The following is a 14687-nucleotide window of genomic DNA, read 5'->3' on the forward strand; positions in this document are numbered from 1 at the left end:
AGAGAGAGAGAGAGAGAGACTTTATACATTTTACAAAAAAAAAGAAAAAACTGTTATTTATGCTTCCTAAACAACACCATACCTCTACTGTGTCATTTGATCACACCGCCACGCTACTTACACACATTTGTTCCTTTGTTTCCTGTGCCAGTGCCTCAGCGAGTCTTCCCTCCCTTACCCTCTGACCCTCACCCTCGCGGCCACCTGAGGGACAAAGGGAAGGGGAGGCAGGCGCGGCGGCGGGCAAGCATAGAATCAATAAATCTTCCCCTTTAAGCATCACACCTGACCGTCACCCCCGCGTCTGGCCGAGTACAGGTGTGGCGTGGGGAGAGAGAGAGAGAGAGAGAGAGAGAGAGAGAGAGAGAGAGAGAGAGAGAGAGAGAGAGAGAGAGAGAGAGAGAGGACAGGGGAAGGGAAGGGCAGTTTACCTGTACCGTGGTTTACCTTGGCAGCAGTGCACCCTCTCGTCCCTCACCTGAACACACGTTGTTGCTTCCTCCTCCTCCTCCTCCTCCTCCTCCACGTCTGTTACCTCTCCAACTCAAGCAGACAGAAATAACTGAATGTATATCCCATTAATTAATCTATCACCTCCAATTTTATAGACGTGTATTTCAATATTAATGCTTCTTTCGTTTATTTCTGCTTGAAAGTTAATGACACTAACAAATGAAAAAGTCGCGTCTGCTACGGCTCTCTCTTGAAATCGTCGTCTTTTCGGTGCCCAGACCCATCAACTTATTGCCTAATTTACGTGGTTAAATTTATGATAAGCAGATGAACTGGGGCCATCATTTTTCAGTATTTTTTCCCCCCTGCTTTTTAGTGAACCAGAGTTATAGAGAAGTGAATGGGCTACTCCCGGGGGCTATAAACGTCAGTGGGAAGCTCTGCACTGGTTCAGATTTACCTGTAGGAATCCACTTAAACCTGTATTGATCCTCCTAAGTCATTATTTATCCCGCGACATCCCAATCTGTACTCTTGTTTTTATGTCTTGCCGACCTAAGGTATTGAACCGGACGCAGGAGGGGAGCCCAATGCTTAATGGATTGGCTGGCCTCAAACACGCTGCCTCCTCTATATATTCAATGTATTATGAGGCCTTTGTGTCACCTCTCGCGCTGCCGTGACGTGGATGAACCGCAAAGTAGTAGTTGTGGTAGTAGTAGTAGTAGTAAGTAGATGTAGTAGTCGTAGTAGTAGTAGTAGTAGTAGTAGTAGTAGTAGTAGTAGTAGTAGTAGTAGTAGTAGTAGTAGTAGCAGTAGTAGTAGTAGTAGTGGTGGTGGAAGTGATAGTGGCGGTGGTTAGTGGTGGTAGTAGTAGTAGTAGTAGTAGTAGTAGTAGTAGTAGTAGTAGTAGTAGTAATAGTAGTAGTAGTAGTAGTAGTAGTAGTAGTAGTAGTAGTAGTAGTAGTATCAAAAATAGTAGTAGTAGTAGTAGTAGTAGGAGAAGGAGCAGGAGGAGGAGGAGGAGGAGGAGGAGGAGGAGGAAGAGGAGGAGGAGGAGGAGGAGGAGGAGGAGCAGCAGTAGAAGCAATACGTAGTAGTAATACATAGTGGTAATAATAGTTAATAGTAACTGTAGTAGTAGCAACAGCAGAAGTTTTAGGAGTAGCAGCAGTGGTGATGGTGGTTGTGGCAGCAAACAGTAGATAAAGGAAGAGGAGGAGAACAGTGAGAATGCAAGTAATAAATAAAATATTCGTAAATATATGTACATTTTCCGCCCTGTTATCTAATAGTACTTATGTGCAGCAGCCACATGTGCCTGACTTTGATGACGAGAGGAAACATGATCTTAATGGAAGTGTTCGTGCTCTGAAAACATTAGCAGTGTCATTACACTATGGTGGTGGTGGTGGTGGTGGTGGTGATAGAGGTGGTGGTGGTGGCGGTAGTTGTGGAAGTAGTGGTGGAGCAGCATTTACACGACCACCAACACAACCGTGATGAAGATTAAATATAACAGCAAGACTGTCAGGAAGAGAGAAGGCAGAGAGAGAGAGAGAGAGAGAGAGAGAGAGAGAGAGAGAGAGAGAGAGAGAGAGAGAGAGAGAGAGAGAGAGAGCGCAGGGGGTGGATGTTCTCCAGCAGTAACCTACTTGCACCAACGAGACAAAAATACCTCAGACCAGAGAGTAAGGAAACCCACCCGCACGACCCTCGCATTTCCCCGTGACTCGTTCATCTTGTGCCCTCGTGACGTCACACACTGAGGGGTTGGCCACTTGCCTCCCCTCATGAGTTCCAGGAAAGCTATTTAAAGTGTCGACTACCCCTTGCTGCCCCTTACCTCCCTGCCGTCTGTTTTCCCTCGGCATTCACTCATTGCTGGAGGATGCCACAGAGCCCCTAGGTGCCCCGCGTGTAGAGGGAAGATGGGGAGATTGGGGGATTACAGAGCAGGGTGTATGTGTATGTGGCGGAGCAGAGCAGTATGGGAATGGGGCGCGGTGATGAAGTGGACTCGGTGCTTGGGGTGAGATAGGGGTGAGGTATGAAAGAGGTGAGCGTGTATTTATGAGTGCTGTGTAATTATTTGTTTTGGAAATTGTTGATGCTCTATTTTTTATTGTATGTAGCATTATGTGAAGAAATCTTGTTTGGGACGATGGTGAGAAATAGTATCCTTGTTGCGACCTGTGCGAGAGTGTACCTGATGGCTAGGTAAAGTGGTGTGTTTGTGATGGCGCTTAAATACAATTGGTATCTGCTTTACCGTGTGTCGCTGGAGAATGTGTGTGGTTGTAACGGGAGTGGAGTGGTGACGTTATTTATTGATTTGTTTATTTATTTATTTGTTTTTGCCATATCAAGAAAGGGAATGCTGGGGTGTATTTATCTTTTTTTTTCAACATCCACGAAACACATTGCGTCAAGGGAGGCACAACGTTGTAGTATAAGTAGTTTTCAGTTTCCTGTTCTGTAAGCCAAGTATCCAAATCCACCCTTGTCACACACGTGGTTATCTTTACAATTTCCCCTGAGTCGTGGTTACCCCTTTGAATTATTACAGGAAAATGCGCTGGGTATCACGGGTTTCCTATATACGAAAATACTTTGTTGGCTCGACGGCACGGGGCGACTTAACCCAGTCTGGCCCAGCGGCGTGACTGAGAAAAAAGTCAAGTACATTAAAGTCAAAGGAGAATAGAAATGCTCAAACACTTTCGTAAGGCGCGTGGAGATGTAGGTTTTGTAAGTAAAGTTTTATGCAATATCATACTTGCTTATGCACACACAAATAAATCCATGCGACTACATCCATACACGAACACAAGCATACATATGCATAAGTAATGAGCTTAGCATTTTCATAAGTTCATAATATCTTGTGGAGAAGTGTAGGAAAAGCCGGCAATACTTAACTCATCTAACATAGTCATATTTAGAGAGATTTAACATCGGCATGCTTTAAATCGGTGACAAATGGTCCATCATAACTCAGAGGGGAGCAGTAAATTGTGCGGTGAGTCTGTACCGCAGAGTTTCATATCTTAACACACCATAACTATTTTTGCCTGTCATTTCATACAAAATGAAATAAAGAGTCTTCATTTCTTACAACTTTCCTGCCACATCGATAACCGAATGACATCGCTTCCTCCTCACCCACCAGAATCAGAGCCGCCTTGTGCTTGGCTTGTCTGCTTGCAGCGAGAAACATTCGGGTTTGTATATACAAGTTCGTGATCAATATCCTGACGTTTGTTTGTGTGTGCTGGCGACCCTGGCGGCCATCAGAGGACCCGCCTCGCAGCTGGCGGCTGAGGAGGCATTAGCCAAGACCCCGCGTGTGCATGTTATGGTCTCGAGTGTTTGTTGGCTTAATTATAGTTCATCGCCTTGTGACAGATACATCGTAGTATGTTTCTTTGCATAAACAAGTTACGTGACTGCTTTCAAAGGCTGGTTTGTAGTGCTTAAACTAGCAAGCAAACCAATGAACTGAGATGCAGATTCTTCAAAGATTAATGTGGTATGTAATATATATATATATATATATATATATATATATATATATATATATATATATATATATATATATATATATATATATATATATATATATATATATATATATATATATATATATATATATATATATATATATATATATATATATAAACATTTTAATTCATGTTGATTTTGGCATGGTGAAGAAGACCAGTCAAATGCTATAGATAGAACATTAGATGGGGAATAAAAAAAAATTAGCAGCTAAATTACATATTTGGAGAAAGTGGACCGATTTCGAATTTTTATTCATATAAAAAATTCGATGAAATAATGCAGTTATTGCAGAACTGTCCCACACAAGTCCAGTCTGAACACTGTCTATTGCAGGGTTGTGAGTCTGATTGCCGTCTGGACCTGCTAACTACGGCTGGCTGCTTCCTACCACTCAGGGCTGCCTAGTGTACATTCTACCCATTCATCTGACTTTCAAGAGTTCCTGTTAGCCACGCGGTGTTCGGTATTCACTGTGCATCACTTGGGTTACCACATCTAGCCCTTTCCTTCATTCCCTCTCCTATACACTACTTCTGCCCCCTCTTTCCGTTACAATCTCTCCCTTTCCTTGGACACCCTTGCCTCCCAAGTACCATTTTCCCTTTCTTATACTTCCTTTCCTCAATTCCTCCTTCCTCTTTCCCTCGTCTAACGTCACCCCACCCTTCCATCTTTCATCCCTCCCTCCCTTTCCCTCCGTCTCCCCCATTCCCCTTCTCCCTACCCTTCCGTTACCCCTCCTCCCACTCCTCCCCCTCCTCCTCTTCCTTCTCCATCCCCAAGAGGTCCGTGACTCACCTTCGGCGTCCCCCATCTGTCTTTCCCCGGCAGGCCATCTCCCGCGGCCGTACAAACTTCGAGGCTCCGCATAAAACTTTCTTCCGCCTATCCATTACCCTTCAGGCTGCTCGCACTTAAATGGTCCGGATCAGGCAGTACTCTATAGGAGGCGTCGGGTATCCCTGTAACCCAGACCGGGGAGCGCCGAGGGGAATACATACTGGTGCACATACTGGTGGTGGCGGTGGTGGTGCAGGTACAGTGAGTGTGTGGGTGATGACGAATTTCTTCAAGGCCTTGTGGCGGGTTTTGGTGGGAAAGGGGAAGTGCAGGGTGGAGTTTTCTCTGCTTTAGTCTTGCCGGTATTTTATTTATTTTTTTTTTGTATCAGATTTTAGTTTTATGTTAGGTTTATTTCTGTCTTCGTGTACGTGTGTATTTTGTATAATTTTCTGATCATGAGCGTGGCGGTGAAGAGGGAAGAATTTTGTTTGTTTGATCATAAGTATGTGTTTTGTTCCCCGTCAGAGCATAAAGATAGCAATGGTAAAGAAAGTTTTATTTGTGTGTGTGCTTGTGTGTGTGTGTGTGTGTGTGTGTGTGTGTGTGTGTGTGTGTGTGTGTGTGTGTGTGTGTGATATCTAATAGTATTATCTCTGCTTGTCTTTGTCAATGCCTGTTTTTTTTTTGTGTAACTCTTTGTTCGTTTGCCTCTTTTTTTATTTTTTTTTTATTCTGATTTTCACTGGTTGTCTGTCTGTGTTTATTTGCCTATCTGTGTGTATGTCTGTTTGTCTCTGTCTGCCTATCTCTCTCTCTCTCTCTCTCTCTCTCTCTCTCTCTCTCTCTCTCTCTCTCTCTCTCTCTCTCTCTCTCTCTCTCTCTCTCTCTCTCTCTCGCTCTCTCTCTCACTAAGGTACAGATGATTAAGGTGTTCTGCTGTGTCTGGATATTTCTCGTTCAATTTTTCATCTAAACCCGAACCACCTCATCCTCCTATAAAACGCTGATTGACTGTTTGTTGTGCCATTACGTGTGGTGATGATGTGTTTTGAGGGAGAGGCAGGCGGGGAAGCAGGCTCTTTTTTATAATATACAGTTCATCATTTCATCATCATAGAAATTAATATCGGAATCGTTTTACACAGAAATGGATCCCAATGAATAATATATAGATTGAAAAAAAAGAGTCGTATTATTATATTTACACAGTGTTGTACTAGTATATATATATATATATATATATATATATATATATATATATATATATATATATATATATATATATATATATATATATATATATATATATATATATATATATATATATATATATGTGTGTGTGTGTGTGTGTGTGTGTGTGTATAAGTGTGAAATGTAAAAATTCTGAAATTCCTTCTATATCCAGAAAAAAAGGTATATACGAAAATACTCTCATCCACATTTTTTGTTATTCTTTCTTTTTTTCTTTTTTTTTTGTCTGTGCTATAGTCGTTTTTGTTTATACAGATGCATGAAAGCTCCAATTTTGTTCCCTTTTCTTTTTTTTTTCCCTTTTTTTATATTTTTGTGTGTGTGTACAAGAGTGTAACTGTATTGTGTGCACCTAACTATTCGCTGAGCACGCTGTGGCCACAAAGAACAGAGGATGCAAGGAAGGAACGCATGTTTCTAAGAAGAATTTCCTGCTGGGCACACCACAAAGAATGCACAACAAAGGCGACACGATGTTTTGGGGACTAATAAATCAAGCACAGTACCCTCCCTTTCTCTCTCTCCTTCTCTCTCTCTCTCTCTCTCTCTCTCTCTCTCTCTCTCTCTCTCTCTCTCTCTCTCTCTCTCTCTCTCTCTCTCTATCTATCTATCTCTCTCTCTCTCTCTCTCTCTCTCTCTCTCTCTTGGTGCAGTAGTAACGCGGCAACACCCACTCGCACACCCACCCATCCACCCTCCCTTCCTCCTCCGCCCATTGCCGCCCATCCTCGCCCACTTCTACTCTTTCCTGCTTATTCTCAGTCACCAGCACGCCATCCTGTCCCTTCCACCTCCTTGCCTCCTCATCCTCATCCATTTGTATGCTGCTCCCATCCACGTCAATTTTGCTCATGTATTATCATCGTTCTTCTTCTTTGTCCTCCTCCTCGTCCTCTTCTTCCTGCTCTTGCTCGTTGCCCTCTTACTGGTTCTCTTCCTCGTCCTCGTTCATCTCTTCCTCCTCCTCTTTAATTACTTTTACTTCTATGTATATTTTTAGCGTCTATTTTTGATGTACTTCCACGTTCTGTTTTTATTTATTTTTTTTTCAGCCCTCCATTCTCTCTCTCTCTCTCTCTCTCTCTCTCTCTCTCTCTCTCTCTCTCTCTCTCTCTCTCTCTCTCTCTCTCTCGCTCATGCCACTCAAATTTCCCGGTAAAAGCCTAGTTTGTTGGTGGGCGGGTCATGTTTCTGTGTGTCTAGGGCGGCGGCGGGGTGGTGGGTGTTGTGGTGGTGGTGGTGCTCCTCTTGAAAGTTATATCATCTCTCTCTCTCTCTCTCTCTCTCTCTCTCTCTCTCTCTCTCTCTCTCTCTCTCTCTCTCTCTCTCTCTGTGTGTGTGTGTGTGTGTGTGTGTGTGTGTTATTGTTAGTAGTAGCGGAAATGAGGAGCATTAGGAAAGGGGCGGCGGCAGAGAGAGGGATGGCGGTGGTGGTGATGGTGGTGAGAGAAGGGGGGGAAAAAAAGCAAATCACATGACACACTTGGTAGCATTTTGAGGTCACGAATGCACGACGAAGAGGAAATGAAAGTGTGTGTGTGTGTGTGTGTGTGTGTGTGTGTGTGTGTGTGTGTGTGTGAGACAGATTGGGAGTTTTTACCCTTTAACGTTTTAATAAAGAAATAAACTAATTCTTTTGTTTGTTTATTATTCTGTGCATAGCTAGCTAGTTGTTTATCTGTTTATTTTGTAAGCAAATTATTTATGTAGTTATGTTACTGAAAAAAAAAGAAATATGGCACGAAAACTTATAAAGTGTGCAGTGTGTTCTTCAGAATGAGGGAAGCCAAGGAAAAGAATACGAGATTTGTACACACTATTCCAAACAAGGAACGCGTTGCAGCCCGGTCTTACAATGCCCTCGTACTTGTAAACCAATAGCCACGAGGAATCTTTGGATTACGAGTACCATCTTGCGTCATGCATACCAAAGACCACACACAGCCGGCCTCTTCATTACCCTCAGAGCTCCCTACCACGGATGTGTTTCGAACCGCTGTCTGGTTCACAAGGTTCACATTTTGACCGCATTAGATAACAAATACGATTGCTGCTTTTTACGGGTATATTTTCTTGGGGAGACAGAGCGACACAAAGAGACAGGAGTTGGATGTGTGTGATAAGAGTCCGGCTGCTGGAGACACAAGGAGCGAAGGAGAAGCGTAAAGGGAGGAAAATCAGAAGTACTGAAACCAAGAATGGTGGGAAGGTAATCTGCTGGGAGAAAAGGCAGCCGAGGAGAAATAAATGGGATGGTGGATGGTCTTAAGGGAGGAAATGTAATCTAGAGGGAAGTGAAGCAAGAGGGGAGAGGGAGAAAGAGGAGGAGAAGTGGAGATGGATGGAGGGAGAGCAGGAGGAAGAAAAGACAGGGTGAGACAAAAGGGCTTCCCGCAAGCAAACAGAGGAATGTCAATGAGGCGTAACAGTCCGGCGGGGATAACGACGCAATGCATATGTTTATGGGAGAGGCGAGGGAAGGGAGGAGAGAGAGAGAGAGAGAGAGAGAGAGAGAGAGAGAGAGAGAGAGAGAGAGAGAGAGAGAGAGAGAGAGAGAAGAGGAGTGGGAGTAAAGAAAGAGAGGGAGTGAGGTTCGAGGATGGAGATGGAGAGAGGGAAGATGGATGGAAGCCACAACCATAACACCCAGTACAGTACCTCGTCCGGGCTTAGGGAAACGACCACTTCGATGTTCCGCCGATAAACCCTCGGTAACAACGGCATTTTCGTTGCCATAGTGGAAGAAGTAGTAGTTGGTGTAGTAGTAGTAGTAGTAGTAGTAGTAGTAGTAGTAGTAGTAGTAGTAGTAGTTGTTGTTGTTGTTGTTGTTGTTGTTGTTGTATTTGTATTAAGGTGACGATAGTGATGGCAGTGGCAGCATGAAAGTAAAATCAATGTTAATGGCTTCCTTTTAAGTTTAGACAAGTTTTCCCATGACTTTTACTTTCCTCTTTAAGGAAATATCTAATCAACACACTAAAACGGACCTTGGCAAAAAACGTACATGATACAAGTTCTTGTTTTTATTTCAACGACTTCATATATTTTCCTTTATATTCAGTCACCTTTGTACAGTTTCAAGTGGAAAGATTCAGTCGTGTGTGGAAATGCCTAAAGTACGTAATGGTCATGATATACAAATTGTTTCAGACATGAACGCATCGTCTAGTAACTATCAATACCTATCACAGCCCCAGTTCTTCTTGATCTTTAAGAAACTCCTAATATAAATCAAATAAAAAAAAGTTCATATATTAATTTCTACTCGATTTATGGTCATGAAACTCACTATATTTTGTCATCGCCACTTTGGAAAATTATACACGGTCAAGGGACGGGCAGAAGAGGAAAAAAAAGTGGATTGAAATAGTGAGTGGTTGATGGGATGAGGGAGGAAGGGAGTTAGTCGCTGCGTTACAGAGTGAGTGGTGGTTAATTAACAAAGTTTACGTTGTTTGTATGTGTAGCACAGAAGACCTGCACTTGCATGGCCACTCAAACACACTATAATTACACTATATTGTCAATTTTTTTCTCGATTAATAATTCAAATGGAAAATCACATTCATAGATGAGATTGTGAATAAATAATGAAAGAATATATCATCATTATCAGTCTATTTGAGTCCAGGACAAAGCCTCTACAGTAATTAGTATGGGTGTTATGCCAGACAGCGCGCCACACTGCCATGGGGTGTCTCGGTGTGGGGACCACAGCAGCGTGGAAGAAAACAATAGATAGGGGTGTGTGTGTGTGTGTGTGTGTGTGTGGCATAACAAGCTTCAAAGAGATTGATTACGTGGATCTAAACATTGCTCTGCTTTCTCACACTTCTCTTTTCACACACACACACACACACACACACACACACAACACAGAGAGAGAGAGAGAGAGAGAGAGAGAGAGAGAGAGAGAGAGAGAGAGAGAGAGAGAGAGAGAGAGAGAGAGAGCACTAGTATGGTGTTGGTCTTCGAAATAGATGAATAAAGAATATTAGCTTGTTCCCTGCCTCAATGGAAATGGCATTACGGGTCATTAACTTCATCTTTCCTTGAATCAAACATCGTGTGATTATATCAATCGCTATTTTCTTTTTATTACACATGTATATTAAATGAATTAGCATTGCCTTTCTTGGAACCCACGAGATATATTGCCACAGCTTCCGAGTATTTGATTGTAATACGTCTGTTCCTCAAGGACAATAACCCTTCTCTTGATAAAAGATCGAGAGTTGAATTTAATAAACACACACACACACACACACACACACACACACACACACACACACACACACACACACACACACTAGACTCAAATATGATGTAACTCATTTTCACAAGCTCTTTAAACAGAAAAGAATATATATATATATATATATATATATATATATATATATATATATATATGTATATATATATATATATATATATATATATATATATATATATATATATATATATATATATATATATATATATATATATATATATATATATATATATATATATATATATATATATATATATATTTCAGAAGAAGATTGTGGTTGTGATGTTTTGTTGACTTTTGTCGCTCCTATCTCCTTCCCGCAGGAAATTGCTTGAAGCTTGGCGGCGTGACAAGAGCAGCGAAGATCAGGTAAGCGAGGCAGGATACTTTCAATTAAATGTTTACTGGGTAACGTCAAGGACAGGTGAGATGGAAGGTGGAGGAAAAGAAAGGGAAAGGGAGAAAGAGGAAAGAAAATATTAATTGTTTATAAAGAAAAGATTCAGCACAAAGAAGAGCAAATTGTTGACATGGTCATGGTAATAATGCAAAAAACAGAAGAAAAAACGACAAGAAGGGAAGATACGCTAGTGATTAACGTGAAGGGGGAATAAAAAAATAATAATTAAGAGCAGTTAATGAGTATCTAGCGACGACAAAGGAGATGCAAAAAAAGAGTAATTACGAAGTTGGGAAGGAAAGGAAGTTATGAGAGAGATAATGGGAGAGATAATGTGAAAGATAATGTGAATCCGCTGAAAGGAATGAGATGGTGAGCAAAATATTGTTTATAACTAGATAAGATGAAAACGGAAATTGTGTTGGCGAGGGGAGACCATTATGGGGCGTGAGGACAGACCGAGACATTGCTGCCATTCCCCGCAATGAGAGGAAAAACCCGCGATGGACGACCAGATTAATGTACTAATTGTGAGTGCCGGGGAGGTGATATGAGAGAGAGAGAGAGAGAGAGAGAGAGAGAGAGAGAGAGAGAGAGAGAGAGAGAGAGAGAGAGAGAGAGAGAGAATGTGCGTGTTCAGCTTCCGCAAATGTTAGCAACGGGCAATTAACACTTATCTAGCGGAGCACACACACACACACACACACACACACACACTAGCTAGATTAATGTTTATCTTCAGAGTAGCAACATGCCTCTCTATCTCATTAACTTCTCATTCCTCTTCTCCCTCATGCAGCCTCCTTTCCCCTTCCCTCTTCTCCTCTTCCTTCTCCCCTCCCCTCCTCTTCCTCCTCCCCTCCCCTCCCCTCCCCTCTCCTCCCCTCCTCTTCTCTCATCACCCTTCACCCGCCGTGACACTTCATCGTAAACAAGGAACCTCCCAAACCCTATCAACAAACTTATCTGGAGTTATGATTAAATATTCGAGCTTAATGTTGAAGCGACTCCTCCACATCTTGGGATCTCTAATACTGGTAATGTTTGTCTTCATTAATCAAGACAATTATATTAGTTAATTGACACCCCAGTATCATTTTATGCAGGAAAAAGTAAAGAAGTACACTGGATAATACAAGGGCAAGTGGGAAGCATAGAGGTGATGGTAAATTAGTAAATAATGGGTTAGGTGATGATAATAGCAGGAATGATGACTGTGGCCCAGAATTCTATCCGTTGTGGGTTCGAATTCATAGTGTGGGAATGATGGTGATAGTGGTGAGTGATGGAAAGTGTAAACGAGAGCTGCTAGTGGAATAGTGGTGGTGGTGGTGGTGAATGATGCAAAGTGTACATGTGAGTAGGTAGTGAGAATGTTGGTAGTAGTGGTGAATGATACACATTGCACGTCTGGGTTCATAATGCTAGCGATGATAGTAGAAGTGAATGATACTGAATGATACAAAGTGTGGGGTTCATTTGGTAGTGGTGGCAAAGGTGGTACTAGTGAATGATAGGAAGTGTGGGTCTGAATTCGGTGGTAGCGATGGTGGCAGTGGTGAGTGATACAAATTGTGGGTCTGAGTACGTAGTGGTTGTGATGGTGGTGGTGGTGAGTGGCAGTAATTGGCATCATGCATACATTCCTCGTAACGTGCCAGTTCTTGCCTATCCAACTTGCCTGACTCACTCTTGGCACTGGCTCTCACAACTTTCTGGTCAAATCTTGCTTGTTGAACAGCCACATTTTATCGCTGAGGGTAAAGGTACAGTGACCTCCCCACAACTATCTTGATTTAGCGCGAACTGGTAAATCGTATTAGCAATCTCTGGATGGCAGTGGACGCACAAGTGAAGGTCACTGAAGCACCATTCACAGTCACAGTCGCCAGTCCGCCTCATTCTGCCTGACAGTCTGTGAAACGTATCATGAAAAATTTAAAGGCAAGTATATTATCGGAGTTGGAATTTCAATGGTGGGGACATCATTTCCAGGCCTGGTGAGGAATTTGAATACAGAATCAATAGATTATAAATACTTCATTGGAAGTGCAATCGAGCACACTAGGAATGTTGCTTACGTAGGCTGCCAAACAGGACTGGAGAACGTGAGGGAGGCTGAGTGAGGTAATGCAGGGCCCCCTCTGTATCAAGGTCACGTACCAGCCGACCCATGCCATCCCTCCCATGCCCTTTACTTCTGTTCCCGCTGTTCGCCTACCGTTGCCGGCAGGCGAGTATAAAACACAAAGGAACCTGTACACGCCTTGTACCTCACAGGCAGAGACATGCTGCTATTTCTCTCTTAAACTGCCCTTTTCTTCCCCAAACCTGCCTAGATCCAGCACCAAGATTGAAGGAATTTTCTAAAACCGAAATCCTGATGCATATTCGAGAGAAAACTGAAAGAGAATCTCGATGGTAAGTGCACGATACTTTGTCAGTTGCCAGTGGGACAAAGAGAGCCTCGGCTCTGAGAGGCCTGGCGTAAGGTGGGTGATGGTTGTTGTGCCTCCCCCGTGGGCCTCTCCCGCACAGTGGTTGCATCACTTCTTGTGTATCTCAAAAGGCGTTGATGAGCCAGAGGAGTGGGGTCCTGCCAGGGGTGACGGAGAGAGGGATGTTTGTTACGAGTAAATTTAATTTTCTTTACTAAACTTAAACTTTTCTGTCCTTCCTTGTTGTTGATCAGTGAGAAGACGTTGCTTTTTCAGTAAAGATGTTTCGTATGTTTGTTTAGTTCACGTGTGAAAAGGGAAGCTTTGTGAGGCACAGGTGTCGCAGACGTGGTTGTTTATCTCCTCCAGCCTCCACCGTCACCACCACTACCGCATTTTCCTACCCTCTTAACCCAGTGTTGCCTCCTCCTCCTCCTCCTCCTCCTCCTCCTTCTCCTCCTCCTCAACTCTGAATATACTTGTCCTTGTTCTTACTCCTCATGCCCTTACTCTTCATTGCTGTCATAGTTGTCTCCTCCATTTAATCACCTGTGAGTGTATCATGTTCTGTGCATGCCAACAAAGATACAAACCCTTGCCTTGCAGCGTGGTGGACGTGACGATGTGTTTCCTGATAAAAGGTGAACTGCAATAGTGCCTCGTAAATCATAATTAAATACAACAAATTGTTTAATGTGGCGCGGAATGTATATAAGTAAATCTCGAGTGACAAATGGCGAGCAAATGTAAACATCACCATTCATTTCTTCCCTTATTACTACGTGAATGTAGGGAAAAGGGTGATGTGTGCTTTGTTTATCAGTTTTGTTGTTATTGTCGTTGTTAGAGAGAGAGAGAGAGAGAGAGAGAGAGAGAGAGAGAGAGAGAGAGAGAGAGAGACAGAGTGTGAGTGTGAGTGTGCCTGCGTCCGTGAGTGAAGCCAGAAAGACAGGAGCAGGTGAATAGTGTTTCCAGGCTCCTCGTTCCCTCCCCAGCCTCCTAAATGAGAGGCTCACCGGCTATGGCAATAATGAAACTTTGTGAGGTTAGGATAGAAAAGCGATGCGTGGGGATAAAACACTGATGAAGGTGGCCCGAACAGTCACGGGACGAGGAAGGAAAAATCTTAATTGAAATAGGGTCCCGCGCAAATCTCGTGATAAGTTTTCATGCCAAAAGAGAAATTGAAGGTAAAATTAAGTGGCATTAAGGCGAAGGCAAAAAAGAGGAGAACAATAAAAAAAAAATAGTTTGGTGTTAAGGGGAGAGCGGGAAGGAAGGAGAGGAGGGAAATGGAGGAAGAGAAAGGGAAGGCAAGGGAAGGAGAGGGAAAGGAAGGGAAGGAGGGTTGGCAGGTAGTGTCGTTGCCGTCCTTTTTTTTTTTTTTCTGGTGCTTATTTTTGTTTGTTTATTTGTCTTATGTAAGGGGCAACTGGCCAAGGAGAACAAAAAAAAAAATCTGAAAAAGCATAGTTGAATTCCTAAAGAGAATCCAAACTTAATATAAAATATTGGAGGATAA

At 42.8% G+C, this 14687-nt stretch overlaps 1 protein-coding gene across 1 annotated transcript in view; it reads left to right on the plus strand.

The window, feature by feature from the left end:
• The window catches only part of LOC135100152 (uncharacterized), a 439946-nt gene that overhangs the window by 238717 nt on the left and 186542 nt on the right, over positions 1 to 14687 (plus strand). The window contains exon 4 of the mRNA XM_064003119.1: positions 10651 to 10696. Coding sequence (XP_063859189.1) covers positions 10651 to 10696 — 46 coding nt within the window. The remainder of the gene's footprint in view (positions 1 to 10650; positions 10697 to 14687) is intronic.

Source organism: Scylla paramamosain, chromosome 4 (genome assembly GCF_035594125.1).
Source record: "Scylla paramamosain isolate STU-SP2022 chromosome 4, ASM3559412v1, whole genome shotgun sequence".
Taxonomy (NCBI): Eukaryota; Metazoa; Arthropoda; class Malacostraca; order Decapoda; family Portunidae; genus Scylla; species Scylla paramamosain.